The following is a 13,786-nucleotide window of genomic DNA, read 5'->3' as shown; positions in this document are numbered from 1 at the left end:
TATAGCAAAAACTTAACACAGCACTTTCTAGCAAATCAGAGAGAACAAACCCTTGAAACAGGCAATCTGCCTAAAATGACCCCACTTTTACGTGTCTATCTTTGAAACATTTCATATCACTTCTCCAACACTTCTGAAATTAACTTCCATGTTATTTATGTCTCTGAAAAGAATTTTCTTACTTTGTCGCTCACTTCTAAAGTTTCCTTCTGAAAACCAAAATATTCAGAATTTTCCCTACTGGCACTGACATCAATATCCTTTCTTCCTAGTCCTGTGAAACCAGCCTCATCACACAGAAGCCCTGCTGTTCTGCTTTCCTTCCATATATGACTTCTCTCCCATCCCTGTCCACTTTCCTGCTCCAAATGAGAGACTGAGTATATAACATATAATCCATAAGTGACTATTATCTTGCTTGTTGAAAATAATTGTCAAAATGGCCTTCAGTTATATTTTAATTAACTTCCTTCATGTGCTAATGTTTTGTTTTTCTCCTGGACTCATGACTGCATTTCACTTATTAATCAAGTGACCTGCTAGAAGGAAGCTATTTTGAATTTTCAGGTCTAAAGCAAACTCCCATATTGCAGTTTTTGCACAAATATTAAATATCTCTGGAAATGGAACTTCATGTTTCCTTCTGGAACAAGAACAAACAACCAAGTGACTTGATGGACGCAGTGCTGAGATGTTCTGAAAGCTGTCTATGAACCTACTGCACTGGTTCATGATAGGTGATTAATACAATCATGAGAAAGTATACTTTAAAAATGATCTCCTTAAAAAATCATACTGGCAGGGTCAGTCCGGTGGCATAGTGATTAAGTTCATGTGCTCCGCTTTGGCGGCCCAGCATTCACAGGTTTGGATCCTGGGCACAGACCTACGCACTGCTCATCAAGCCATGCTGTGGCAGCATCCCACGTACAAAATAGAGGAAGGTTGGTATGGATGTTAGCTGAGTGACAATCTCACTTCCTGAACCTCACTGCAATTATAACAAGAAGTCAGGAGTGACCTTTCTCACATCATAAAAAAATGCCAGAGTAAATTTAAATCATTACAAGCAATAATCAGGTTTAGATGAAGCCAGCATGACTGGTGCTTCTGTCTGGCGAACATAGTAGGACGCCCTGCATGCTCATATGTTCAACTCCCTTAGAAGGTGATTCTCAGGAGGTTCTCTCGGATGACACAGTCAACATCAGTATGTTGCAGCTCCTGAGAAATACACTGGTAGATCTTTATCAAGTTATCCCGCTTGGGTCAGGGTCCAGGCAGCCCACAGCAAGGTGAGTGAATAATGATTTGAAGAGCTGCTATCCTGTGTGATGAATTCCATCACGTTCCACCAAAATGGAAATATTCTTGACAACATAAACAAATGTTTTCAGCTATCTTATTATATTTAAGGAAAATTTAAAGAATTTCTCTTGGGAAATAAAAACATCCTCCTAAAGTCAAATTTCCATCAATCAATAAGAGAAAAAAAAGAAGCACTAATTAGAAGCTATAATCTGTTTCACTACCCACAACTACTCTTCTAGAAACTTCCAGATCAGCGAGAGAAAAAATGGCTCTCCTTATCATCACTTGGAGCAAATAAAGTTGTCTCAAAGACAAATAGAAAAAAAAAAAAGGAAGCTAAAAAGTTGAAGGTAAACTACCCTAAATATCATTGAGAGAAAAGATTGAATTGGCACATGACATGCAAGAAGATTTTTCTACTCCATTGCATCTCCTAGGATAGGACAAAAAACTGAATTTCATAAAATTTTGATTCTCAAAATAATGACCAGAAAAGTTTCTAAAAGGGGGATCTAAGATCTGGCCGTCTGTCAGAGGAAGTTTCACAAAAGGTGTTCTCTGTCTTGGGTGAGATACTCCAACCCATATACAGTGAAAATGCCACCGCGGTTTTACAGAACCGAGGTCATTATGTGTGATGTTCGTGCCTTTCTCTGGAGAGAACAGATTTGTGTCTTTTCCAGCAAGGAAGGGTGTTGAGTTATTTAATGAGCCACGAGGAACCTTGCTGTTTCTGAGACTTCCCTAGGCCTCCCTCCACCTACGCTGCTTCTCCAGTACAATAGTGAATGTACCAGCACAACTGGAAAAGGTTTGCCCAAGCACAAAGATCTGAGAGACCATCAATGATAAAGGGAGGCTGAAAAATAGGAAAACCGTGCTATCGGAAGAGCTGCGACTTGTCAAGGACAGTTTGTTCTCAGCGGATCCCTGTCCTCCTTCTCCTTTCTGGTGTCCATTTCCAAGGTGTCAGCTCCCACATATTTGCAATGTGACTCATGGCTAATGGTACAAGAAGTGGAAGGGGTTTGCAGTAAAAAGCTAGATCTTTCCTTTTTGGTAGCCATCTGGGCTTCCACCCAACCTGGTTCTGCTGAGCTCACATGCTATACTGATTTGGGAAAAATAAAGTAAACTAAATTTGAGCTGTGCTTTCAAAGTCTGAATTGCTGAACTGCATGTTTTCTGCAGGTTTAGGTGACAACAGAGCATGGTTTACTATTACTCACACGGTAAAAAGGAATTATCAAGTTTCTCTCCCTTTTTAAGGCTTAGTTAAATTAAGCTGACTTTTCCTCAGGGATACTGGATGAAGTTTTCTTTGATGGAAAAGACAACAAAACAGAAGCAGAAACGTTTCCCCTGCTCACTGATGCTAGCCAATCAGCTAGGACCAGTTTGGGCAAATACCTCTAAATTCTCAGAGCTTTCTTTTTAAGAAAGTATCATGTGTTCAACATTCAGAAAATCGCTACATCTTAAAGTGTGACCTGAGCCAGCAGCACCGGAGTTGAGAAACAAGGCCAACACATCTGTGATGTAATTTCTCAGAGGACTCCTAGACGCCCATGGAAATCAAAAACTTAATTCTCTTTTTGCCCTGTGATATTCTTCTGCCTCTCAATTCTCTGAATCATGTTTTTTGTCTTTGAATCTCTCTTACTCGAATGCCCAGGAGACCTAAGCAGAGGATATAACAGAATGAGACTGTCAAAATTCTGTGCAGCCAGAGTCCATCTAGCAAAATAGAATATTATATTTTTGAAAGTAGTCGATTCCACCTGCTTTTCTGGAAGGAGAAAACATGCATAACAGACTCAATTTCACAATTCCTTTCCAATGGGGAAAAAAACTATATAGAAGCAGGTGGCTTGAGAAATGATCAGTATTTTACAGAAGCCAATACCTTCTCTAGGTAAGGAATAAACGGAAAATTTTAGGCGAATTGCATTAATACTTCAAGACATTATCAAAAGAATTGACATGAGGAACTTGGTATAAATAGTAGTAATATGCCACATGCTTTTATGACTAGAACAATTATGGCTACTATTAGAATATCAATAAATTACCAAGTGAGGCTAAAAAAATTTCTTCCAGACCTCTGTCCTGTATCTGCCCAGAACTGCCTTCCCTCTGTGGTCACTCTGGATCCTTGCCTACCCCCTTTCTCCATTAATGAACGCCTCTGGGGTTTCTCAAAAGACAGATTCCCACTTCTACACTCTGTGACCACTTCAGTACCCAAGACAAGACAGCATAGCTCCTCAAGGTTCGAACAAGAGACCCTACGGCAACCCTGTGCAATGAGCTTGATGAGAAGAAAGTGAGCCAAGGCGATGGCACTAACCAGTGGCCGAGTGGTGAGCAGGTGGCAGAACAGAGCAAGAACTTGCAGCTGTAGGGTTTTGGTCAGTCATTCTCACAGCATTGAGTCAAACTACTCACATGATCATATTAATAAAATTTGACTAAATTCAAACCCATCACCACCTCTGGGCACTTTAGCGACAGTGACGGATCTCTTGATCCTGAATGTACTTGCTTTAAATTGAAAGAGTCCCATAAAACACTCAATAGGAGAGAAGACAATAAGGGCTAAACTAACCTTGGTTTTAGCTGATGCATTTTGAAGAACCAAGATGCACAGACATAGATCTGAGAAAATAAGTATGTTGTTTCTTCTTTATTTTCAGAACCTAAGTAACCAGTTTTTTTTTCCTTTTTAAGTTTCTTTCATTTGGAGACAATGTCCTTCCGCGGTGGACAGAAGCTGAAGAGCCCATCAGAAAGCAAGGTGGTCTCTAAGCCCCTACACCAACATTTTATTTTTTATTTATTTCTTTGAGGAAGATTAGCCCTGAGCTAATATCTGCCACCAATCCTTCTCTTTTTGCTGAGCTAACATCTGTGCCTATCTTCCTCTACTTTACATGTGGGACACCTGCTACAGCATGGCTTGATAAGCGGTGCATAGGTCTGCACCTGGGACCCAAATCTGTCAACCTCAGGCCACCCAAGCAGAGCACGTGAATTTAATCACTATGCTGCCACCAGGCCGGCCCTATTTTTATTTTTTGAATAGCATATCAATTAGAGATTGATTGTGAGATCAGAAGGTGACACTGCTTGGTTTAATCTTCTCTGCTTCTACTGTGAACTCAACTCATATCAAGAAGCTAATTAAAAGGAATCACACCCTAATAAAAAACTAATTGCTGATGCATGGCTCAACTGTCAGAAATTTAACAGCAGCCATTTGGCATAACTCATCTGATACGTGAGCAAGACTCAGAAGAGATCTTCAGTAGAAAATGATGAACCAGGCATAACAGGGTTGAAAGACATGTAAGACAGACTGATGAGTTCTCAGCTGGCTGGTACTCCTCTCGGCCACCCTTCTCTCAATTCATAGCCTCTCCTCTCTTTGCAGGGCCTCTAAAGGTCAGCACCAGGGGGCTGTCTTGGGCCCTCTGCAATTTTCCTTCTTTGTTCTGCTCTTAGAATTTCCATCTGCTTTTCAGGCTTACAATCAATACCTCTATAGGATACTCACAAATCTTGCCTCCCTTCCTGATTCACCTTCCACAAATTTAGTCCTGCATTTCCAAAACTTTTTGCATATCTATTATCATCTCAAATTCAACACCTTAGGAACCAAACATCACCATTAATTGATTTCCATTCCTTCATTCCTTCCTTCTCTCTTTCTAGGCCTGGGGCACAGATGAGGAGAAGGTATTCTTTGACCTTAAGGAGTTCAGACTCTGTTCCTAAATCGGAGAATCGTAACTTGTGAATCAAAAAGAATAAAAGTATCCTACCCCATATCCTTATTTTATGTACAAGGCAACCAAAGCCAAGGGAGATCTAATGGCTTACTTAAGGTCACATTTGCTATTGGCAAAGCTTGGAATTAAACCACCTCTTGACTTGCTAATTTCTATCAAAGACATCATAATTCTGCCTGTCACTCTAGTTCAGAGCTGAGGAGATATGTGATTCTTCACCATGTGTTACCCTCAATGGCCAGTCAATTGAAAAGCACTTTAGTGTCTTTCTTTTGAACATTTCTCACATCTGCCACTTCCTTTGCTTTCCGACTATCACTGGGCTGACCATCTGAGTCAGCATCATCCTCACATATCACCCTGAACTTGCCTACAGAGATGTTCAGGCTCCTTGACTCTTCCTGCACTAGTGCATTTCCCCTGCCCAACCTGCACCACTCATTCCACCCTCTGTCCACCTTCCTCCAGTTTAACCCATACGTGGCTACCAGGATAATCTTTCTAAAACATCCTGAACACATCATGCTCCTGCTTCAAACCCTGTAGTGAGTCTCGGATAACCATGGTGTGCTGTGTGACAACAGGGGTGTATGGTCATGGGGAAATGTTGCTTATGCTCTACCACTTGGATTTCCCAAGTATTTCCCAAACTTATTTGACCACAAAGCTTCCTTTTTGCAAGGAATATACAGTATGACCCCTCAGATTCAGTGTTTGCAGAGCCACACTGTGGCAGACAATAGCCTGTAGGCTATAGCACAACAGGTTGGCCAGGCAGAGATTTCCTCCACTCTCCTTTCAAATCTTATTTTTCATATTTTCCATGACTTCCTGCTCCAGAAACACTGCTCTATTCATTATTATTTAATATGCCAGGAACCTAATGCTTTCTGTTTTCTTTGTTTTCATAATTTCTCCAACTGGAAACATTTTCCTTCTTCCTTTACACTTAATTAAATCTTATCCTCCTTCTAAAATTCAGCTTAGAGCTCATCTTTTCTATAAATCCTTCTCCAACTCTCTCATCCCAAACTACTTTAGCATTTATTTACCTGTATCAGAAAATAAAAATCTCTACAGTAGAAAAAACCCATTTTCTACATTTGGGTCAAGAAGCTAATGAAATGGTAGAATTTTCCCATCAAATACCTTCAAAAGTACTGTACAAGGTAAGATTATATTACACTCACAAGAACTGTATTTCTATAAAACTATCAGGAGCTTTAAGAAGAAAAAAAAGGAGATTTAACATCAATAAATAATTCACTATAACTGACACTGAGTTCTGCTGTTTTGACCAGAATGACTTTAAGAAGACACAAGAAAAGTTTTATGCCTTCATTTTCATTTTGCAAAAATTGTTAAGAATCAGCTAATGAATACTATCATGAGATGAAATTTTGAATAGTGTACACAAAAGACAAAATCATTACAGATGCCCTAAAGACCATTTACACTCTAACTGAATATTATCCCCTTCCTATTTGCAGTGATATTTTCCCCAAACAATATAAACAAAATTAGTCTCAATTACTTAAAAGTACCATTTCTGTGTGTCATTATCTAAAGAAAATATTTTTCTTCCTAATGGTGAAAAAATGCCTTGTGCTAAGAATGCCCAACTCAGTTCTCATCTGGAATTCAAAAACAAACATATTAAATCCCATATTTTAGCACTCATATATCTCCATCAAGAAGCGTGGTTCATGAAAGACAGCATCAGGAGAAGAAAATGTGAGTTAACCCTAGTCTTTTGACTTCTGAACTGGAAATGTACAAGACTCACCTGTGGGCCTGCCACCTCCTCCTGACCACCAATGTTTGTAATTCCAGAGCCATCACTCCCAGAAGGCAATGAGAAACAGGACAACAGTCATCAGCCTGGATCTGTGGTAGCGGCTGGGAAGACTCTTGGACTGTCCACATGCTGGACCTTATAGGCATGTCTAAGATTGTCAGCCCTGATTGTTTCTCCCTGCCTCTGCCCTGCTCAGCCACTTGCTTGCTTGGACCTCTAATGCTTTTCAACATCTTTGGGCTTGACATGTTTTCACTCTTGCTACCTGTCCTGTCTGTCCAAGACTATATGTTCATCTTGATTTAACTTCTTGCTTGTCTAACTCATCGTCTCTGAAGATCTCTTTGCTCACTGAGCCCTGGACAGTCTTCTGACATGACAGAAGATTCAACGCACATCTCCAATCTTGTTTTCCTACACGAGCCCTTTTCTTCAAGCAAACTGATCTATTCATGGAGGCTTAGATGAGCTATGCTACGTACATCCCCAATTTTGTTCTTCAAAAGTCCCATCCCGGAGCCAGCCCCAGTGCCTAGTGGTTAAGTTCAGCATGCTCCACTTTGGTGGCCTGGGTTCAATTCCCAGGCGTGGATTTACACCACTTGTCGGTGGCCATACTGTGGCAGCAACCCACATATAAAATAGAGGAAGATTGGCACAGATGTTAGCTCAGGGCAAATCTTCCTCAAGCAAAAAGAGGAAGATTGGCAACAGATGTTGGCTCAAGGTGATCTTCCTCAACAACAGCAAGAGTCTCATCCTGGAAGAACCAATTCAAGGCTCTGCTCCCAAGAAACCTCCTCCAACTTCTTAGCCTGTGATAATCACCTCAGCCTCTGACCTAGTGTCCTGACTGTCTTCATCAGTGATTCACACAGCAGGTCCCATAAAACACTAGTCCCAAAGGATGTCTCCAAGGGAAGGCTCCCTCTTGAAGATTTACAAGGCACATCACCGTATTAAAGACTTTCAGAGGTCTTACAGCAGAGAAACCTTTCAAACAATATTGAACCCAGTGTTTCTCAAACTTATTTAGCCATGGAATTCCTTTTCTATGTTATATCCTTTAAAAACAATTTGGAGGTGCAGATATAAGGAAAACAGGTCTACACAAGTCAGTGGCATTTCCCACAAGTGACCCTGTATTCTAATGTGTCCTTGTGCCCACGTCTTCTCTCCACTGGCTTGAATGGTAACAGTCCAGCAGCTCTAACTAGCAGTGGGCTTTCTCAACTCTATTGCTGTCTTTATCCTCACATCACTCTGTGACTGCCAAGCATAAGGGAACGCACAGTACCCAACACATAATCAGTATGGAAGATGCTAGCTACTTTCATTTTGAGGCAGTAGGGCAGGGTGGTCAAGAGTTTGGTCTGTGGAATCAGAGACCATGTTCTAACTCTGGCTCAGCTCTCACTAGAGAGACAGCAAGATCGAAGACTATATCTGTTTTGCTCATCGTTGCCTGTTCACACACAGTGCCCAGTACAGAACATGCAGTCAATAAGTATTTATGGAGTGACTAAAGGACAAAGCAGTTAACCAGAGTGATTTTGTCCACCAGGGGGCATTTGGCAATGTCTGGAGACAGTTTCAGTTGTCACAGTTGATGCTAAACATCCACAGATGGATGTTTAATAGCATTCATCCTACAATGTACAGGACAAAGACTTGTCTAACCCCAAATGTCAATAGTGCAGAGGATGAGAAACCCTGCTCTAGGGTCAGGCTAATCAGAGATAAATTTTTAAACACTGCCACTGTTTGGTCTTGAGCAAGTTATCAAATTTCTCTAAGTCTTAATTTCCTCATCTGTAGAATGGGGAACTGATTATATCTTATAAGATTGTAGTAATATAATATACATACAAATGCGATAAATCAGGTAACACATATAAAGTGTTTACCACAGTGATTGGTGCATAGAAAGTGTGATCTATGAGCATTCTTACCCTTAATCTTCACTCATTGTCTCACAATGAGGATGAGCCTCTTCAGATGGAATCTTTACGCTCTCAGGACTCACTATATCAATTCCAGAGTGAGTACTCTACCAAAATAAGCCCGCGCTCCCACTATGCTTACTGTAGGGTCAGATTGTATTTATGTGCTCACCAAGGGCTCAATAGTGAAAACATTATTCAAGAAGAGCATGCTGTCTGCCTGAACCAGCTTTCTCTGATTCTCAAAGGTGTGGGAGAGAATGGAAAGACGTTCTCGGAGTGAAGGATCAACAATGCACTCTTCAAGAAACTCGTCGGTCTCAGTCTTTTCCTCTTCGATCAGATGATCACAGACTCTAAAGAAAATACAGGAAACGTGAGATTTATTTTGGCACTCCCAGGAAGAAGTGTGTAAAAGGCTCCCCTCCAGTCCATCCTCCTGGAAATGGTCTCATCCATCACCCTGGGGTGGTCTCTCCTTGCCCTGAGTCTGTAACATACTGGGTGGGCGACCTTGTACTTTAACCTCTCAAGAGCCTCAGTTTGTTCATCTCTAGTCACTTCCTTCAAGAAGTCCTCCTGGGCCCCCTGTCCTACTTAAGCCCATTTGCTTACTCCTGAGACCTTATGTATACTGGGACAAATATTTTATTTTAGGTAACAGTGTCTTCCAGGCTGCTTTTTAAATATTTAACAGCTACCCTGCCTCTCACACTTACAGGACAATTTTGTTTCTTTTACCTTGCTTAGCTTTAATTCTTTCTTAGCTGTTAGTTACCTGGAGAACAGAATCTAGAGCCAGCAAGGACTAGGTTTGGATATTAATTCTGTTGTCTATTTACTAGCTCTGTGACTTTGGGAGTTACCTAATTCCTGTAAGCTTCAATGCCTTCACCTATAAAATAGAGACAATAGGAGGTCCTCAATGGTAGAGATGAGTTGAAGATCAAATGTGATCAAGGACCTGGTGCAGTTTCTGGGACAAAGCAGTTGCTCAATAAATACTAGTTTCTCCCTATGTCAACCATAGGCAATTATCAAGCTGTCAAGCTTATAAAATGCTCCAACTACACCTGAGATACCTCCTTTTCTCTTTCTTTCTAGCTTCTTACCAGCAAGAAGTTTATAAAAGGCTCCTCTCCAGTCCATCCTCCTGGAAATGGTCTCATCCACCCATCAAATCCATCATGAATATCCATCGCAATGTCAGAAAAGCAGCCTTCCCCAACCCTCTGCTCTCTGCCCTCACTGAAGCTGTGTTCACATTACTCAGGGTATCAGTTACTTCACCTGAACTTTGATGACTGAATTTTATCTCCTCTCAGGACATATCATCACCATTTTACTGGCATGACCAATGGTGAGAGACAAATTATTTAGCAATGTGAGTGCTCAGTGAGAGCCTAAGGTCACTGAATTCCTGTCCCAGCCCCAAGTATTTTCTAAATGACTTCATGCAAACCATATACTCAGCAATGTCAAATAACTCTTTTTAATAACTGTAGCACTCAGCGTCCTTTGGTCACTGAGCATAAAGAAGTCAAAGAAATGGATTCAGTGTGTTCTGGTCCCAAGAAAGAAAGCACTCTGTGCTTCCTTTTATTGCTAGTTGGGAAGCAGTGTCCAAGGTGACCAGAGTGGCAGTCCTTCTATTCTTCTGGGCAGAGCAGGGCAAATCAAAGAGAACTCAGTCCACAGAAAGAAAGGAAACCACATATTCCTGTGAGTGGAGTTTATGATACCTATCTGTAGGAATGAACAATCATGGATGTAAACAAAGACAGAGGTACAAAGAGGTTCATTACAGTGTTAGCAACAAAACAAAAAAAATGAGATAAACTTGATGTAAGAGATTGAAGGATTGGTTAAACAAATAATGGGAATCATAAACATTATATTTATCTAGGGGGGTTAATGGGTGTGGGGTGTGGGGATAAATTGCTTTGTGTGGACCAAGGATGATAATGGTCCATGAATTAAGGAGTATGATTAACTCAACACTTAGACCAGAAAACAAAAAAGAACAAAACAAAAATTCTCAAATGCTATTCTTCTCCCATGCTGTTGGGACTCTTGCATCAGTAACAGCCCTATAATGCAAAGGGGAGTGGGGATACCAGACGTCTTCCTCTTTGTTCTCTGATGGAGAATTGAAGCCACGGCTGAGAGTCTAAGAAGGGAGTGTGAAACAACACCTTCAGCTGAGTTGACTCCAACAAGGGCTTCTATATACCTCACTTTATTGTTTTGCAATCTTGTCCTGCTGACATTCATGGTCTCTTGTATTCAGAGGTGGTTCTGTTTTACAGATAATGGGACCTCTCATTAGAGAGCGTAACAACACACCAGCCTTCTCTTTCAAGTAAAACCATGGATTTAACCTATTTTACAAATGGTCTGGTAGCCTCAACACCCATTACCTTCAGGCATAGGTACAGTCCAGCCTACGGTCTATAGTCAATGGGGAAGACTTGTGTCTCAGTTACAGTAGTGTTGAACCAGTAATGCTTCTTCATCTGGAAGTGCTAGAGACCTGCACCCTGCTCCTTTGCAGCACACCCAAGAGGTGGTAACTGGATGCTGAGGAGATTAAAAACTAAGAGCCACAGACTTAACAGCTGGCAGAAATACTCCCATGTCCACACTTGGCATGGAAAGGATGAAGCCACCCACCTTCAAACAAACCATGTAATCCTGGACACCAAGTAACTCTGTGATGACTGTTATAAGCTGAGGACTAGCAATCCTCTTCCTGCTTACCAAGTACCACTCAAGTCTTCAGATTCTTTTTTTAAATTATTTTTTGGTGAGGAAGATTGTCCTTGAGCTAACATCTGTGCCAATCTTCCTCTCTTTTATGTGGGAAGCTGCCACAGCATGGCTTGAAGAGTGGTGGTAGGTCTGCACCTGGGATCCAAACCTGTGAACCCCGGGCTGCCAAAGCGGAGCATGCGAACTCAATCACTATACCACTGGTCTGGCCCCGAGATTAAATTTTTATTACTATTCAGGTGGAAGGCTCAAAGACCAATTAAAACTGATTTATCTAGAGAAACATGTCATTTCCTACACTGGAACGTTGTGGAACAAATCCATTCTGATCACTTTGTGGGTGTTTCATTGAGGATTCTAGGAGTTCTTATACAGAGCAAATCTAGAATTAGAGCCATTGAGACAATCCCATAAGCTTGATGGAGAAATGGGGAGTAGAAATCCCGAAAAACTCATGCCAAGTCTCTGAATATAATAAAATGTGATACGAATGAGCATGAAGGATGTAGGATGTTTTGTAATCCCTCAGGGCAAGGAGGAGGAAGTAAGGAGGGATGAATGCAACCTCCGTTTTTGAAGAGATTAATTTCTCTCCAAGTCCCAGAAAAACATCAGAAAGGAGACAGACCCACAAGTAATTTTGTAAAGGTCCCTACATCTGATACTGAAGGTTTAAAAAAATGGAAAAAAAATTAAAGCCTAGAACTTCTGCCTAGGGGAAGTGACATCTTCATTGTCAGAGTCTGGAGCCTGGGATGAGCCCAAGGCCCCCAAATCTGGACATGTGTCCGAGGTTTGTACCAACATGCTGCAGTAGAAGGAGAAGTCATTCTTCCTGGGGTGAAAATGACAGACTGCCAGAAAGGAATATGGCTTCCTATTCCTGAGTAGGACTGAAATTCCTCTACTGGGAGAAAAGATATCCAAGTCTTTGCCCAGGCACATCATCAAGATGCTGGAGGACAAGAAACCCTGATGGCTGGAATAAGGTCTTGAGGGCATCTGTTAAAGCACTTAGCGTTCCTGAAGTCAACTTTCAGCTCCTGTAGATGAATGCCTTGGGACACCCCACTGTTACAACTGGAGAGGAGCAGGCCCACTCTTGGGTCTCACCTAAAATTTACATGGCAGGTTTAACTCAGGTCCTGTGGGTGCTGCAAAGGGAAATTTCAGTTTCTCAAAGTATGCATGAGCCCATTTAGAATAGATCTTCTCTGTTCTAAGTTCGGGACCAAAGTCAACATTCCTCTCTACATTTTAACTGCAGAGACTGCTGAAGGAAGAGGACAAAAGAAGAGTATGCTCACCATCAAGAGCAGAAGAGTCATGCAAAGATTATGCCAGGGATTCCTGCACTGGTCTCGCTGGGGGCTCCAGAGAGAATTTATACCATTAGCTAAAGATCTCACTGCTGCTTCTCGAGGATGAGCAAACCACTGCCCACAAGCAAGCTATATAAGAACATTCTGCTTTATCTGCCACTCATGTGTGGCCTAAGAGACAATTTGAGAATTTGCGATGTGGAGGAGAAAGGGGCCTATACCCACAGCAAGGCACAGCCACCCACAGAGGGGCAACTACCCTGAGACAGGAACTAAAAGTTCAGTAAAGAGCAAACCTGTCTGTATTTGCCTTGCTTTTTGAGAGGATGGGCATTTCATGGCTAGTTACATCCAGGACAAGAATCCATGGCTAATAAGATGAAAGTTGTGACATGCTTGGGGACATATCAAGGAAGGAGAGCGGCATGGGAAAGAAGAGACACCCGGGTCAAATAAGAAATTGGGGAGGGGGGAGAAGGAAAGGGGCAGCGCATTCCATAGACTCTCGTCTTAGATCAACCAATCCACTTTGGAGAACCATGAGTTACGTCACTCTGTGTCACCCAAAGTGAAAATGGAGGTATTCTTATTTAGCATGTGAAGCCACTTTTCAAGTTCATTGTTTAAGGGAGGGTCACGATCCTAGATGATAAAAGTAAGGCTTCCAATCATGGTTATAAAAATGCTATTCTTTATTGTTCCCTTGCTATGAAAAAATTGCTAGAGGAAATAACAGAAAGAGCAAGAGAGATAGTGAAGGAAAGACAATGCAAATCTGCTGTTTCTTTACTTGTACTTGCTCTCCCATTTTATCTCTAAACGTGCTTGGACCAATCTGATTGTTGGTAT

General features: G+C 41.4%; 1 protein-coding gene across 6 annotated transcripts in view; it reads right to left on the bottom strand.

Annotated features, from left to right (window-relative positions):
* Nucleotides 1–13,786, bottom strand: part of HYDIN (HYDIN axonemal central pair apparatus protein) — a 335,558-nt gene that overhangs the window by 240,461 nt on the left and 81,311 nt on the right. For all 6 annotated transcript variants that reach the window (XR_011537986.1, XM_070612302.1, XM_070612303.1 and 3 more), the window contains exon 9: nt 9,016–9,199. Coding sequence is in view for 5 of the 6 variants with exons in the window: in XM_070612302.1 (XP_070468403.1) it covers nt 9,016–9,199 (184 nt within the window). In the remaining variant the exon portion in view is untranslated. The remainder of the gene's footprint in view (nt 1–9,015; nt 9,200–13,786) is intronic.

Source organism: Equus przewalskii, chromosome 3, assembly GCF_037783145.1.
Source record: "Equus przewalskii isolate Varuska chromosome 3, EquPr2, whole genome shotgun sequence".
NCBI classification, from domain to species: Eukaryota; Metazoa; Chordata; class Mammalia; order Perissodactyla; family Equidae; genus Equus; species Equus przewalskii.
Note: the sequence above shows the minus strand (reverse complement) of the source record. Positions and strands in the feature narration are given on the sequence as shown.